This window comes from Triticum urartu, chromosome 5A, assembly GCF_056163025.1.
Source record: "Triticum urartu cultivar PI428250 chromosome 5A, HENAU_Tu73, whole genome shotgun sequence".
NCBI lineage: Eukaryota > Viridiplantae > Streptophyta > Magnoliopsida > Poales > Poaceae > Triticum > Triticum urartu.
The window spans coordinates 384570765-384583585 of record NC_141877.1 but is presented as its reverse complement, the minus strand read 5'-3'; the positions used below and the strand labels follow the sequence as shown (position 1 = coordinate 384583585).

Below are 12821 nucleotides of genomic sequence, written 5' to 3'. Positions count from 1 at the left end.
TTGAGAACCAATGTATCAATCCAGTAGGAGGCTACGCGCGAGTCCCTCGTACCTACACAAAAACAATAGCTCAACGCAACCAACACGCTTAGGGGTTGTCAATCCCTTCACGGAGATCTGATAGAGATGATAAATAATATTTTTGGTATTTTTGGTATAGAGATGCAAAGTAAAAATTAAAACCAAAGCAATAATAAAGTGATGGAGATTGATATGATGAGAAAGAGACCCGGGGGCCATAGGTTTCACTAGTGGCTTCTCTCAAGAGCATAAGTATTCTACGGTGGGTGAACAAATTACTGTTGAGCAATTGACAGAATTGAGCATAGTTATGAGAATATCTAGGTATGATCATGTATATAGGCATCATGTCCGAGACAAGTAGACCGACTCCTGCCTGCATCTACTACTATTACTCCACTCATCGACCGCTATCCAGCATGCATCTAGAGTATTAAGTTAAAAATAGAGTAACGCCTTAAGCAAGATGGCATGATGTAGAGGGATAGTTTCATGCAATATGATAAAAACCCCATCTTGTTATCCTCGATGGCAACAATACAATACGTGCCTTGCTGCCCCTTATGTCACTGGGAAAGGACACCGCAAGATCGAACCCAAAGCTAAGCACTTCTCCCATGGCAAGAACAACCAATCTAGTAGGCCAAACCAAACTGATAATTCGAAGAGACTTGCAAAGATAACCAATCATACATAAAAGAATTCAGAGAAGATTCAAATATTATTCATAGATAGACTTGATCATAAACCCACAATTCATCGGTCTCAACAAACATACCGCAAAAGGAAGATTACATCGAATAGATCTCCACGAGAGAGGGGGAGAACATTGTATTGAGATCCAAAAAGAGAGAAGAAGCCATCTAGCTACTAACTATGGACCCGTAGGTCTGAAGTAAACTACTCACACTTCATCGGAGGGGCTTGGATGATGATGTAGAAGCCCTCTGTGATCGATGCCCCCTCCGGTGGAGCTCCGGAATAGGCCCCAAGATGGGATCTCGTGGATACAGAAAGTTGCGGCGGTGGAATTAGGTTTTTGTCTCCGTCCCCGATCGTTTGGGGGTACGTAGGTATATATAGGAGGAAGAAGTACGTCGGTGGAGCTTTGAGGGGCCCACGAGGCAGGGGGCGCGCCCTCCACCCTCGTGACCGCCTCGTGGCTTTCTTGACGGAGGGTCCAAGTCTCCTGGATCTTATCTGATGAGAAAATCACGTTTCCGAAGGTTTCATTCCGTTTGGACTCCGTTTGATATTCCTTTTCTTCGAAACCCTAAAACAGGCAAAAAACAGCAATTCTGGGCTGGGCCTCCGGTTAATAGGTTAGTCCCAAAAATAATATAAAAGTGGAAAATAAAGCCCAATATAGTCCAAAATAGTAGATAATATAGCATGGAGCAATCAAAAATTATAGATACGTTGGAGGCATATCATCCACGTACCCTCGTAGACCGAAAGCGGAAGCGTTAGCACAACGCGGTTGATGTAGTCATACGTCTTCACAATCCGACCGATCAAGCACCGAACGCACGACACCTACGAGTTCTGCACACGTTCATTTCGATGACATCCCTCGAACTCCGATCCAGCCGAGCTTTGAGGGAGAGTTCTGTCAGCACGACGGTGTGGTGACGATGATGATGTTCTACCGACGCAGGGCTTCGCCTAAGCACCACTACGATATGACCGAGGTGGATTATGGTGGAGGGAGGCACCGCACACGGCTAAGAGATCCAAGGGATCAATTGTTGTGTCTCTAGGGGGTGCCTCCCTCCCCGTATATAAAGGAGTAGAGGAGGGGGAGGGGGCCGGCCACCCTTGGCGTGCCCCATGAGGAGTCCTACTCCCACCGAGAGTAGGACTCCCCCCTTTCCATGTTGGAGTAGGAGAGGAGAGGGAAGGAGAAAGAGGGACAAAGGAAAGGGGGGCGGCGCCCCCCTTCCTAGTCCAATTCGGACTTGGGAGGGGAGGGGCGTGCGGCTGCCCCTTGGTCGCCTCTCCTCTTCCACCAATTGGGCCCATGAGGCCCAATAACCTTCGGGGGGGTTCTGGTAACCCCCCGGTACTCCGGTATATATCCGATAACCCCCGGAACCATTCCGGTGTCCGAATATAGTCGTCCAATATATCAATCTTCATGTCTTGACCATTTCGAGACTCCTCGTCATGTCCGTGATCACATCTGGGACTCCGAACTACCTTCGGTACAGCAATACACATAAACTCATAATATAACCGTCATCGAACTTTAAGTGTGCAGACCCTACGGGTTCGAGAACTATGTAGACATGACCGAGACACGTCTCCGGTCAACAACCAATAGCGGAACCTGGATGCTCATATTGGTTCCTACATATTCTACGAAGATCTTTATCGGTCAAACCGCATAACAACATACGTTGTTTCTTTTGTCATCGGTATGTTACTTGCCCGAGATTCGATCGTCGGTGTCTCAATACCTAGTTCAATATCGTTACCGGCAAGTCTCTTTACACGTTCCGTAATACATCATCCCACAACTAACTTATTAGTTGCAATGCTTGCAAGGCTTAAGTGATGTGTATTACCGAGTGGGCCCAGAGATACCTCTCCGACAATCGGAGTGACAAATCCTAATCTCGAAATACGCCAACCCAACAAGTACCTTTGGAGACACCTATAGAGCACCTTTAGAATCACCCAGTTACGTTGTGACGTTTGGTAGCACACAAAGTGTTCCTCCGGTAAACGGGAGTTGCATAATCTCATAGTCACAGGAACATGTATAAGTCATGAAGAAAGCAATAGCAACAAACTAAACGATCAAGTGCTAAGCTAACGGAATGGGTCAAGTCAATCACATCATTCTCCTAATGATGTGATCCCGTTAATCAAATGACAACTCTTTGTCTATGGCTAGGAAACATAACCATCTTTTATTCAACGAGCTAGTCAAGTAGAGGCATACTAGTGACACTCTGTTTGTCTATGTATTAACACATGTATCATGTTTCCGGTTAATACAATTCTAGCATGAATAATAAACATTTATCATGATATAAGGAAATAAATAATAACTTTATTATTGCCTCTAGGGTATATTTCCTTCACATCAACCACAATATACTCCACCATGTTGCAAATGACACAAATATGTATGAGATGTGGCAGAAGTTGGAGTCTATGTATGAGAGGAGGACATCAATGAACAAGACCTTGGTGATCAAAAGACTTGCAAAGGTTGAGTACCGAGATGGCACGAGTGTGATTGAGCACTTGAATGTCTTTCAATTCCATATAAACCAACTTTCAGCCATGAAGATCGACTTTGAGGATGAGGTGCAAGCATTGTTGCTGCTGAGTTCCATGTCTAATAGTTGGAACACGCTTGTTGTGTCACTTAGAAATTCAGCTCCAGATGGAAAGCTAACTTTGGATATGGTGAAGAACAACATGTTGAATGAAGAAGTCGGAAAGAAGAAAAGGGTGATGGTGCCTCTTCTTGTGATGCATATGTGATTGAAGCCCATGGAAGAATGACAACAGTGGACGCGCTCACACAAGATTTCAGCAAGGCAGAAGTAAATCCAGAGGGAGATCAAAGTCAGGACAGGAAAAAGATATTACTTGCTTTCACTGTGGAAATCTGGGCACATAAAGAGCGAGTGCAATAAGTACAAAAGAGAGCTTGCAGAGGGGAAACTTGAAAAGAAAACCGAACAAAAGGCTAAGAGCAGCTCGGCCGTGACTACAACAGATAAGGACTATATTGTCATTGAAGAAGAAGAATGCTATAGTGTTGTTTGTGATGATGCCATGAGCTGGGTTGTGGACTCAGGTGTGTCCTTCCACGTCACATCACACAAGGAGTATTTCGCATCTTACACTAGCGATGTTCCTAGCCAAGTGAGGATGGGAAATAGTCGTTCATCAACAACTATTGGCAAGGGCTCTATATGCATTGAAACAAACACAGGTTGCAGATTGGTGCTCGATGATGTGAGGCACGCTCTTGACATAAGACTGAATTTATTGTCAGTGGGCAAGCTTGATTTTTTTTAAAACCCCACCCATATACTCAATACCGGTCTTTTTTACTCTGCATATTAGATTTGTGTCAAGTCAAACTTTGCAAAGTTTGACCAAATTTATGTTCAAAAATACCAACATCTACAATACCAAATATATATACTATGAAACTACATTTCATAATGAATCTAACAATATTGATTTGGCATTGTGAATGTTGGTACTTTTTTCTATAAGTTTGGTCAAAGTAGAGATAGTTTGACTTCAGAGAAAACTTATATGCGAACTAAAAAGGACCAGAGGGAGTATTAATTAATTAACACAAATGTTTGTACAATCATTTGTTACAGCTCTAGCCAGGCAAGGCAGAACACTATTAATAAGAATACCATCAGATCTATTTATAAAACTAATTTTTGCAATCTCATGCACCACCATATCCGCTTTCCTGTTTATCTTGGTGATTTTTAAAATCTCATCATCTTGGAGACACTCAATGCTTCCTTCTTCAAATCAATAAGGTTTGACCTGTCCAGATTATCATTTGCAAAAATCGAGGTCACGAAAGAGCAGTCAGTTTCCAAAATAATGGGCTTGTGAAGAGTGATACCAATGTAAAGCCCTGAAATGGTTGTTCGAAGTTCCGCTTCCTCGGCACTAAGACAAGTACCAATATAATCCCAAGAAGAAATAAGAACTTCTCCAATATGATTTCTGACAATCACCCCAACACTCACAACGCTAATGGCCTTCACAAAACTTGCATCAACATTAATCTTGAGGAATTCCGAGGTGGGAGGGCACAAGAGGCATGAGCATGAGTGAGAACGACATGCATACTCATGCTCACATGGATTACCTCCCTAAGTTGAAAGGTATATCCTTAAAACTCTGTGCATATTGTTTTGCTCGAAAATAACATAGGATTACATTTTCGTACATTCCCTCCACACCGTGCAGAAAATGTTCTTAATATTGTGCACACCGATCTTTGCTCCAGGACTGAAAAATCCTATGATAGAGCAATATACTTCCCGACTGCCTACTACTCCTAATTGTGCCCGACTTCAACGCGGGAGAGGCGATGAGGACGGCGCGCCTTCAGCTCGCTTCAATGCTTGTAGTCGTCGCTGGGTGGTCTATGAATCTGAATGTTTGGCAAAATAAATAAATAAAAATGAATAGATCAAAAGTTTCTCAAAATAAATAAATAAACAATAAGGACCAATCGAACTGCAGCGACCATTGCTGCCCGTGCTTACCCCAAGAGTTCAGGAAGTATGGGCTTCTGCTCTGAAAGACTGATTGTTCGTTACCATATCTGGCAGTACAAGATGATAGTGACACAAGATGATACTGTCAAATAGTGCTGCTAATACTCAACATTCTGAAGAATATGAGCATGATGTTCGATGCAAAAAGTTGGCATATCAATATTTGGCAAATACCAAATGTTGGCTAGTAATTGAATGGCTACCAACTATTGATTTTGCCAAATGTTGGCTTGCCAAATATTGCCAAATGTGCATATTCCAGGCCATGCATATGAACATCTAATAAAGCACCAATCATAGAGATCCAAATGGTACTCTATGTGTATTATGAGGACCGACCAACCCCTTGCATCCCTTGCAATGAAAAAGTTGTCATCTCACAAGAACCTGAACTCAATCTACCGACGGCCGCCGTCCTCCTGGGGCTCGCCCCTGCTGCCGCGAGGAATCCCGCTTCCCGAGGGGTTTAATAATTTGTAAAAAAAAATGGTTACATGAGTCATCCAACCAAAAAAATTCATCCGGTTAATTCATCCTATCGCCCTCTTCATGGTGAATTCGTCCTAATATGCTGAAAATATAATCCATGTCTAGTGAAATTCATGCAGTTGTAAGCAACACGCACACAGGAGGTACTCCCTCCGTTCCGAATTACTTGTCGTATCTGATGTATTTTAGTTCTAGATATATCCACTTCTCCGACGAGTAATTTGAACGGAGGGAGTACCTGCCAAATCGAAATCATGGGAACCAACCAACGCAAGGACGATGGACCAACTGAGACGCCTCCATTTCCATGCATACACATACACAAACAGCACGTTTACATGCATACTTATTTCAGATCGCAATCTATTCTCCACTTTAAAGTACAACTGAGTTCACTGGCAGTATATAGACTCTCAAGTCCCAGACGAAATTAACTGTGCCAACCAAAATTAACTGCAACTTTTTATCCGACTCCACCCAACAAACAGAACAGAAACGAATAGCTTCTCCAGACTTTTCAGTTCATTCAGGTCTCGGCAGACCACGCACTCTGTTGCTCTCACCTGCAAAATTGGTCTAGTAAGATTCATACTCGAGGGCGGCGGGTGCACGGGCCTCCTTTTCCTTCCATCAGTTGCTGGTGCTCGCCGGGCGGTAGTACTGGTAGTAGCCCAGCGCCGCAAGCAGGGCGACGAGCACGGTGACGGCGGATATCATCACGGCTGGGGTGGCCCATGACCGGTACGACTGGGCTTTCTTCCTTTTCAGGATCGCCTTTGGCAGCGGGGCCTTGGTCTTGGTGACTACATTCCTGGTCCGTGTGTTCTGCTTCTGTTCTTTGTTTACCACAGAAACTGGAGTGAACTCATCCTCTGCTTGGGTTTCTGCTGCTTCATCAGACTTGGTGTCTGAGTCAGTTGGCTCGTCCGTATCTGCCTCAGTTTTCTTCTTGGTTTTCTTCTCCTCTTTCTGAAAAAGTTTGTCACCATTGTTACACTACAGGGGAGAGAGAGAGAAAGAGAGAGAGAGATACTAATGTGTCTACCTTAAGCTTCTTCTCAGCTTCCTTTTGTGCTCGGGCTGCAGCCTTCGCCGCTTGCTTCTCAGCCTGCTTCTTCTTCCTTTCCAAAGCAAGTCTATTCTTCTCGATTTCCTCCTGTCTCTTGATCTCTTTCAACTTTGCTACATCAACCTCTTTAGGCTTGGGCTTCTCCTTTGGAGGCTCAGCCTCATAGGCATCATCATCAGCATCCACAGCAGCTTTTACCTTAGCTGACTTGGCAGATGCTTTTGCAAGGGGCTCTTCTTTGGGAGCGACGACTTGAGGAGCAGCAGCTTCCTTTGCTTGTTTCAAAGGCGCTTTTGATGGGATAGGCTCCTGTTGCACAGGTGGTGCTGGCTGCTGTGTTTCGATAAATATGGGCTTCTCATCAGGATTCCTCATCCGGCCATCTCGGGTCAGCTGCCGTCCATTGAGGGAAGTGAGGATCCTCTTCTCATAGTCCTCTCTAAAGGTCTTGCTGCTGCACCATTGTGTCATGAACTTCTCAACCTACCAAAGCATATCATAATTAAGTATAGAAATACTTTAAGTAAATGAAAGATGAGGTTACGGGAGGTGGTTGTGGAAGCAAACCTCAGTCTTGTGGAGCTCTTGCAATTCTTCCACCTCATTCCTAGAAGAATGATCCCTGGCTCTGTTCAGAACTATGCGGTTTTGATGGAAGGATGCATTCTGATCAAGATGAAGGCAACATTGTCAATAGATACAGTCTCTCTACATAAATATTAAGAAAAATCAAAAGAATTTGATAAGACAGAGCGGAAAATAACCATTATTTGTGACAGACTTACAATAAAGCATGTTCCAACCACTGCCACTGGCAGTGCCATCTCAGATATTTCATTAAGCGACTAACATAATCCAATGCTACATTTAAGGCAACAAGGACTTTTCCTGATACCAAAATGCACAGGTATGACGCAGAGAATTCGGCTTATCAACAACATGTGGCTGTGAGCCTGTGACCGAGCTTAAAATTTGAAAAGGCAATGGCTGATCATATATCTCCACAATCAAGAGAGGGAGTTCAAGTGCTGTTCAGGCATGCAAAAAGATGATGCCTCATTGCGTACACATGTTATTTAATTAAAACTGTAACACAACTAAAGTACTTAGAAAATGGGTAGTCACTCTCAACAACATTACAAGAGTAAACATAATGATGAGCATGAGAGAGGTTGAAGGTATGCTGACTTACGGCAAGATCACGCGCTTTTCTCAATTCGGTCAATGACTCGTACGCTTTATCCTTTCTGGCGGTAGCTGCATTTAAATCTTCTTGAAGCAAAGCAATCTCGCCATCAACAACCCTCATCTCATCGTCCAGGACCTTAATCTTAGACCTGACTGCTTGTCGCTCCTTCTTTACTCCATCTATACCATCCCCGATGATCTGAATGGGAAGTGACAATCAAAATGGTATTTAATATTTTATTTATGCAGGAGGTAAATGCACAATAAAAGACAAAGTCACGGCATGAGATACTTACTTTCACCTGATCCTGTATGGCATCTCTTTCAACCACTGTATCTTGCATTTTAGCTCGTTTAGCAGCATTGGAACTGACCTTCGGTCTGGTTTTTTCAAGGGTCTTAATTTCTTTGATCAGCCGCTTCTCCTCATCTAAAGATATGCTCTCATGACTTATGCGGTGATTCAACCTCTTGATCTAGGGAGAATTGAAGGAGAAAAAACAAACAAAAAATCAGAATACTGAATGAGAAGCGGTTGAGTTATCAAAGGGCTGATCATACCTCATGCTCAAGCTCTTCGAGTGAAGAGCACAAGCCTGCACTCTCCGCCCGCATAGCATTATTTTCATCACGGAACTTGCCTAAACGATTTCTGTAAGGTTTCATCTCCTCTAACTTCTCATTAAAAGCTTCATTGTACTGCCTGTTCTCAGCACTCAATGGCCTTAGCTCCGCGAGAACAGCAGCACGCTCAGTCTGCAGAGGAAGTGTGAAGTAAGTTTCATCACTATGCTTAAAGGCTAAAGCAGGCACACTGATCCCCTGGTTTACTTCAACGAGAACACATAGAGGCAGGCAATAGTGCAAAGAGTCACTTTAAATAAGTTTCAGGGCATGAAACATCTAGTCAAATTAGAATTAGGACTAAAAGAGGTAGATCCTACTTCTATGTTGAGTTTTAAGAAGAATACCTTCTTAGCTTTTATAGCATCAATAATCTTGGCCCGAGCTTGGATCTTATTTTGGAAGTCCTTCTCAGCCTGCTCGAGTTTTGCTCTCAGCTTAGGGTCCTCAAATGAGCGGATCTTGACAAAGTAGAAGGTATAAGTTTGCTTAGGTTCAGGCCACTCCTCCGCTGCGTCCTTTGGAGGTGCCATGTCATTTGCCGCAGCTTTGCCATTGTCTGAACCAAAAACAGCTGCTTCCTCCCGCTCCTTTGCAGTTGCTTGGCTTTCCTTGTCTTGAAAAAGGGTCACTTCCTCATCAGCTACTTTAACCTGTGCAGGTGCAGCTTCAGCTCCGGCGACCTCCATTCCCATGTCCCTGCAGATAGGTGTACATAAACTGTTACCAAAACAGGCAACCATGGTTATGATCCAACAGAAAATAGTACAGTTTTACTTGGCTATCTTTTCCCTTCTCGTCCTCAAAACTTAGGAGAAACAGTACGTGTGTGCATTGAGCAGTAACAAAAGCAACTGGCACAAATTCTACAGAACCGTTTAAGGAAAAGCTGTTTAACGGATTCCCCGGGAACTCAATAACAAGAACAAAAAAACTGGATGTATGGGAGAACATTACTTGCTACTCCCTCCATTCTAAATTAGTCGTCGCAGAAATGGATGTATCTAGAACTAAAATACATCTGGATACATCCATACCTACGACAAGTAATTCGGAACGGAGGGAGTATAATTCATCAAAGTTACTAACTCAAAATCTAAGATGCAGAAGTAGCAGATGCACCACCATAGTGCACAGAGACTATACCCAAGAGAAGGAACAAAGAACATAATAGACAGAGCCCTCATGTACAGAGCATTTTCATCTCACCATGAACTAGACAATCAAATAACCCAAACATCTAGCATATAACTGAACCTAGGCTAGATTGAGAAGCAAACCACAAGGCATGCAGATTATGAAATCATGACCTAATCATTTGTGATTTACAGGGCCACACAGGACCACAACCAAATCTACTCAATGCTTTTTCTGCAAGAAAGAAAAGGGGGACCAATTTGGTTCAGATAGGGAGTCTGCAAATTCAGGGGCAACAGGTCTGGAAGAGGAACTTACTATTTATATGCAAAGTGAGAGGGGGCATTATACAAACAGTAGACACAGTAGTTATAGTTGGTTTTATGTTTTGCCATTTCTGTGATAGTCGGAAGTTTCTAGAAGTTGTTTAACGCAATCTTGGCTGGGTTGAGTTACAGTTTTACAAGGCAAGTGCACATGGGTTTCGGTGCATGTCATAACTCAAGGGTCACATTATGTAGCCAAGGTGGTGTTGTACACTAAACAACTGGTCAAGTAAATGCAGGCCACTGACCACATTGCAGGACAGCAAGATGATGGGATTGCATGGAATTGTATGTTTATGGTAATACTTTATAAAAACATAGTTAATGTGGTACTTGAGTTGCGTTGGTTTCTGGTGGGGAAAACATGCAGTTTAGTGAAACTAAGTTGGCATGTAATTTAAAGCAATCAATCAGCATTATCATTGTCCAATTGGAGAAATGTTTGACTGGGCTAATAAGAAGAGTACACTTCAAAATGATAACAAGCTCTTGTTTCAAAAAATAAATGATAACGAGCTAATTTGAGGTGCCAAAACTAGCGGAATTAGCAGGAAATGGAGACATCAAGGCTAAAGCGATAAAATGAATAATTATAATCAGACAAACTCATGCTTCACTTCCCATCAATAGATCTATTTCTTCCAAAAAAAAGTGAAGCACCTTTCTATCCATGATGATAGGGGAAATACTATAGGTTACCCGGTCTAGGTGTCAAATTAAATGATCCTAGGTTGCCATGGAACGAACTCAAACCACCACACGCACCACCAGCCACCAGGCACTCCAGTTTGCCATCGTCTGCGAGGCTGTGGCATGCGGGTATCAACAGCTGCAAGTCTCATCACTGCAAAAGACGGTACAGATCGCGATAAACGAGTGCGTATGGGCCTTTGTTTGAACGCGTCGCGGGCGCAGAGAATTCCGCATCGGAAGCACCGGCGGAATCCACCGCGGATCCACCACCCGGTCAAACCCGGGCGTGGTTCACGAGGCGCCGCCGATCACAGGCCCGTCTCCTCCGTCCAGCACGCAGTCCAAGTTCAGGCGGCCGGGTGATCCAGATCTACGGAGCCAGCCGCGGCAATTCCCACGCGCGCGTCGTCGCATTGCCTGGCTCCCGGCCCCGAAATCGGGCACCGCGGATCGCAAAAGGAAACCAAACAAAAAAAACACGTATCAACTTGCACCAGCGCATCAGATCACGCGCGCGGATCGGAGCAGACGCGAACGCGGTTCGAGTAGACCGGCAGACGAGAGCGGGGGCGGGGGCTCACCTGGGGAGGGCGGAGCGGGATCGGACCGGGGCCGCGCTCCGATCTGGCGGCGGGGCAGCGGCGGTGGAGCGGCCAAATCTGGATGGGATTTGCGAGGGGTGGGCAGGGGGGTTTGGGCTGCGTGCCTGGAACTGGAAGCGGGGTTATAAATACGGGAATGGTTTTTTCCTTCTATATCTCGTCTCCTTCCTTCGCCGGTTTTTGTCTGGTTGCTATTGGTGGGAAATTGCCGGTGCGCTTCCCCCTTCGCACCCGGCGTGCTCGGCCGCATGGGGAAAAAATCCCACGGACGGACGGACGGACCCAGCCCAGGGCGGCGCTGCGGTGTGCGTCAGCTGGATGGAACGTGGTGCGAGTGGCGGGTCCAGCTGTGCGGATAATCGGATAGAGGTTGCCGGTTGGGAAGCGTCCATAAAGTTTGAGCGATCCAGTGTCACGTTTTCGTGCTCTTGCATTTCGTCTCGAACAAAACAATGGTTTAAATTACGCTTGATGTTGATCCAAACTCATGCTAGCATGCAATTCCGTAAGGTAGTGAGTCATAATTTTAGTTTGATTCTTACAGACCGAGCATTAGTGGCACATTAACTCTCTTAATCATAGCGTTTCGGCGGCGGATCCCGGATTAGAAGTTACCCGAAATGAACTTTTGAATGAACAAAAAATTGAAGCAACAATACAATCAAGAAAATTAATGCGCAAGAGTACGCATCCACGCAAGACAATCAACATAATAAATTGTTCAAAGTAATTTCATTCTCATGTACTAGGCAAAAGAGATATATAATACGAAAAACTATATAAATTTTTTGAAAAAGGTATTAAGGAAGATAAAGTTATAATTAATGCAATTGAAATAATGCCATGTCGTAAATTATATCAAAGGTATAAGAAGTTTTCTTGGTCATACTGATTTCTATACGAGGTTCATAAAAGACTTCTTAAAAAATTCGGGGCCTCTTGCTAATCTTTTGCAAAGAGATGTTCTATTTGTTTTTTACGATGATTGTGTAGAATCCTTTGAAATACTTAAAAAAGATTTAATTTCTGCACTCATTATTCAACCGTTTGATTGGAACATACCCTTTAAAATTATGTGAGATGCTAGTGATTATCGTATTGGCGTTGTTCTAAGTCAAAGAGTCGATAAGAAATTGAATGTTATTCATTATGCTAGTAAGACTCTAGACAATGCTCAAGAAAATTGTGCTACTACTAAGGACGAATTGTTTTAGCAGTTATGTTTGCATGTGATAAATTCAGACCTTATATTATTAATTAAGTTACTATTCACAGCGATCATGCTACTATTAAATATCTTATAAAAAATAAATATGATAAGCCTAGACTGATTATGTGGGTTCTTTTATTACAAGAGTTTGATTTGCATATTGTTCAGAAAAGTGTGACG

The 12821-nt window shown here is 43.6% G+C and overlaps 1 protein-coding gene across 1 annotated transcript; it reads right to left on the bottom strand.

Moving 5' to 3' along the window:
* Positions 1-6072: 6072 nt before the first annotated feature.
* On the bottom strand, positions 6073-11659 carry PPI1 (proton pump interactor 1). The gene is made up of 8 exons (XM_087526141.1): positions 11411-11659; positions 9021-9372; positions 8611-8805; positions 8346-8525; positions 8054-8248; positions 7429-7527; positions 6838-7344; positions 6073-6761 (listed from the first exon to the last, which is right to left on the bottom strand). The coding sequence occupies exons 2-8, from the start codon at positions 9366-9368 to the stop codon at positions 6423-6425; spliced, it is 1863 nt and encodes a 620-aa protein (XP_087382267.1). The 5' UTR covers positions 9369-9372; positions 11411-11659; the 3' UTR covers positions 6073-6422.
* Positions 11660-12821: the final 1162 nt, after the last annotated feature.

Excerpts from the sequence above, each read along its gene's own strand:
- PPI1 (XM_087526141.1), bottom strand. The coding sequence starts at position 9,368 with ATGGGAATGGAGGTCGCCGGAGCTGAAGCTGCACCTGCACAGGTTAAA. Across the intron at positions 8,806-9,020 it reads ATGCTATAAAAGCTAAGAAG|ACTGAGCGTGCTGCTGTTCT; the intron begins GTATTCTTCTTA and ends CTTCCTCTGCAG. Across the intron at positions 7,345-7,428 it reads AAGAGCTCCACAAGACTGAG|GTTGAGAAGTTCATGACACA; the intron begins GTTTGCTTCCAC and ends ATGCTTTGGTAG.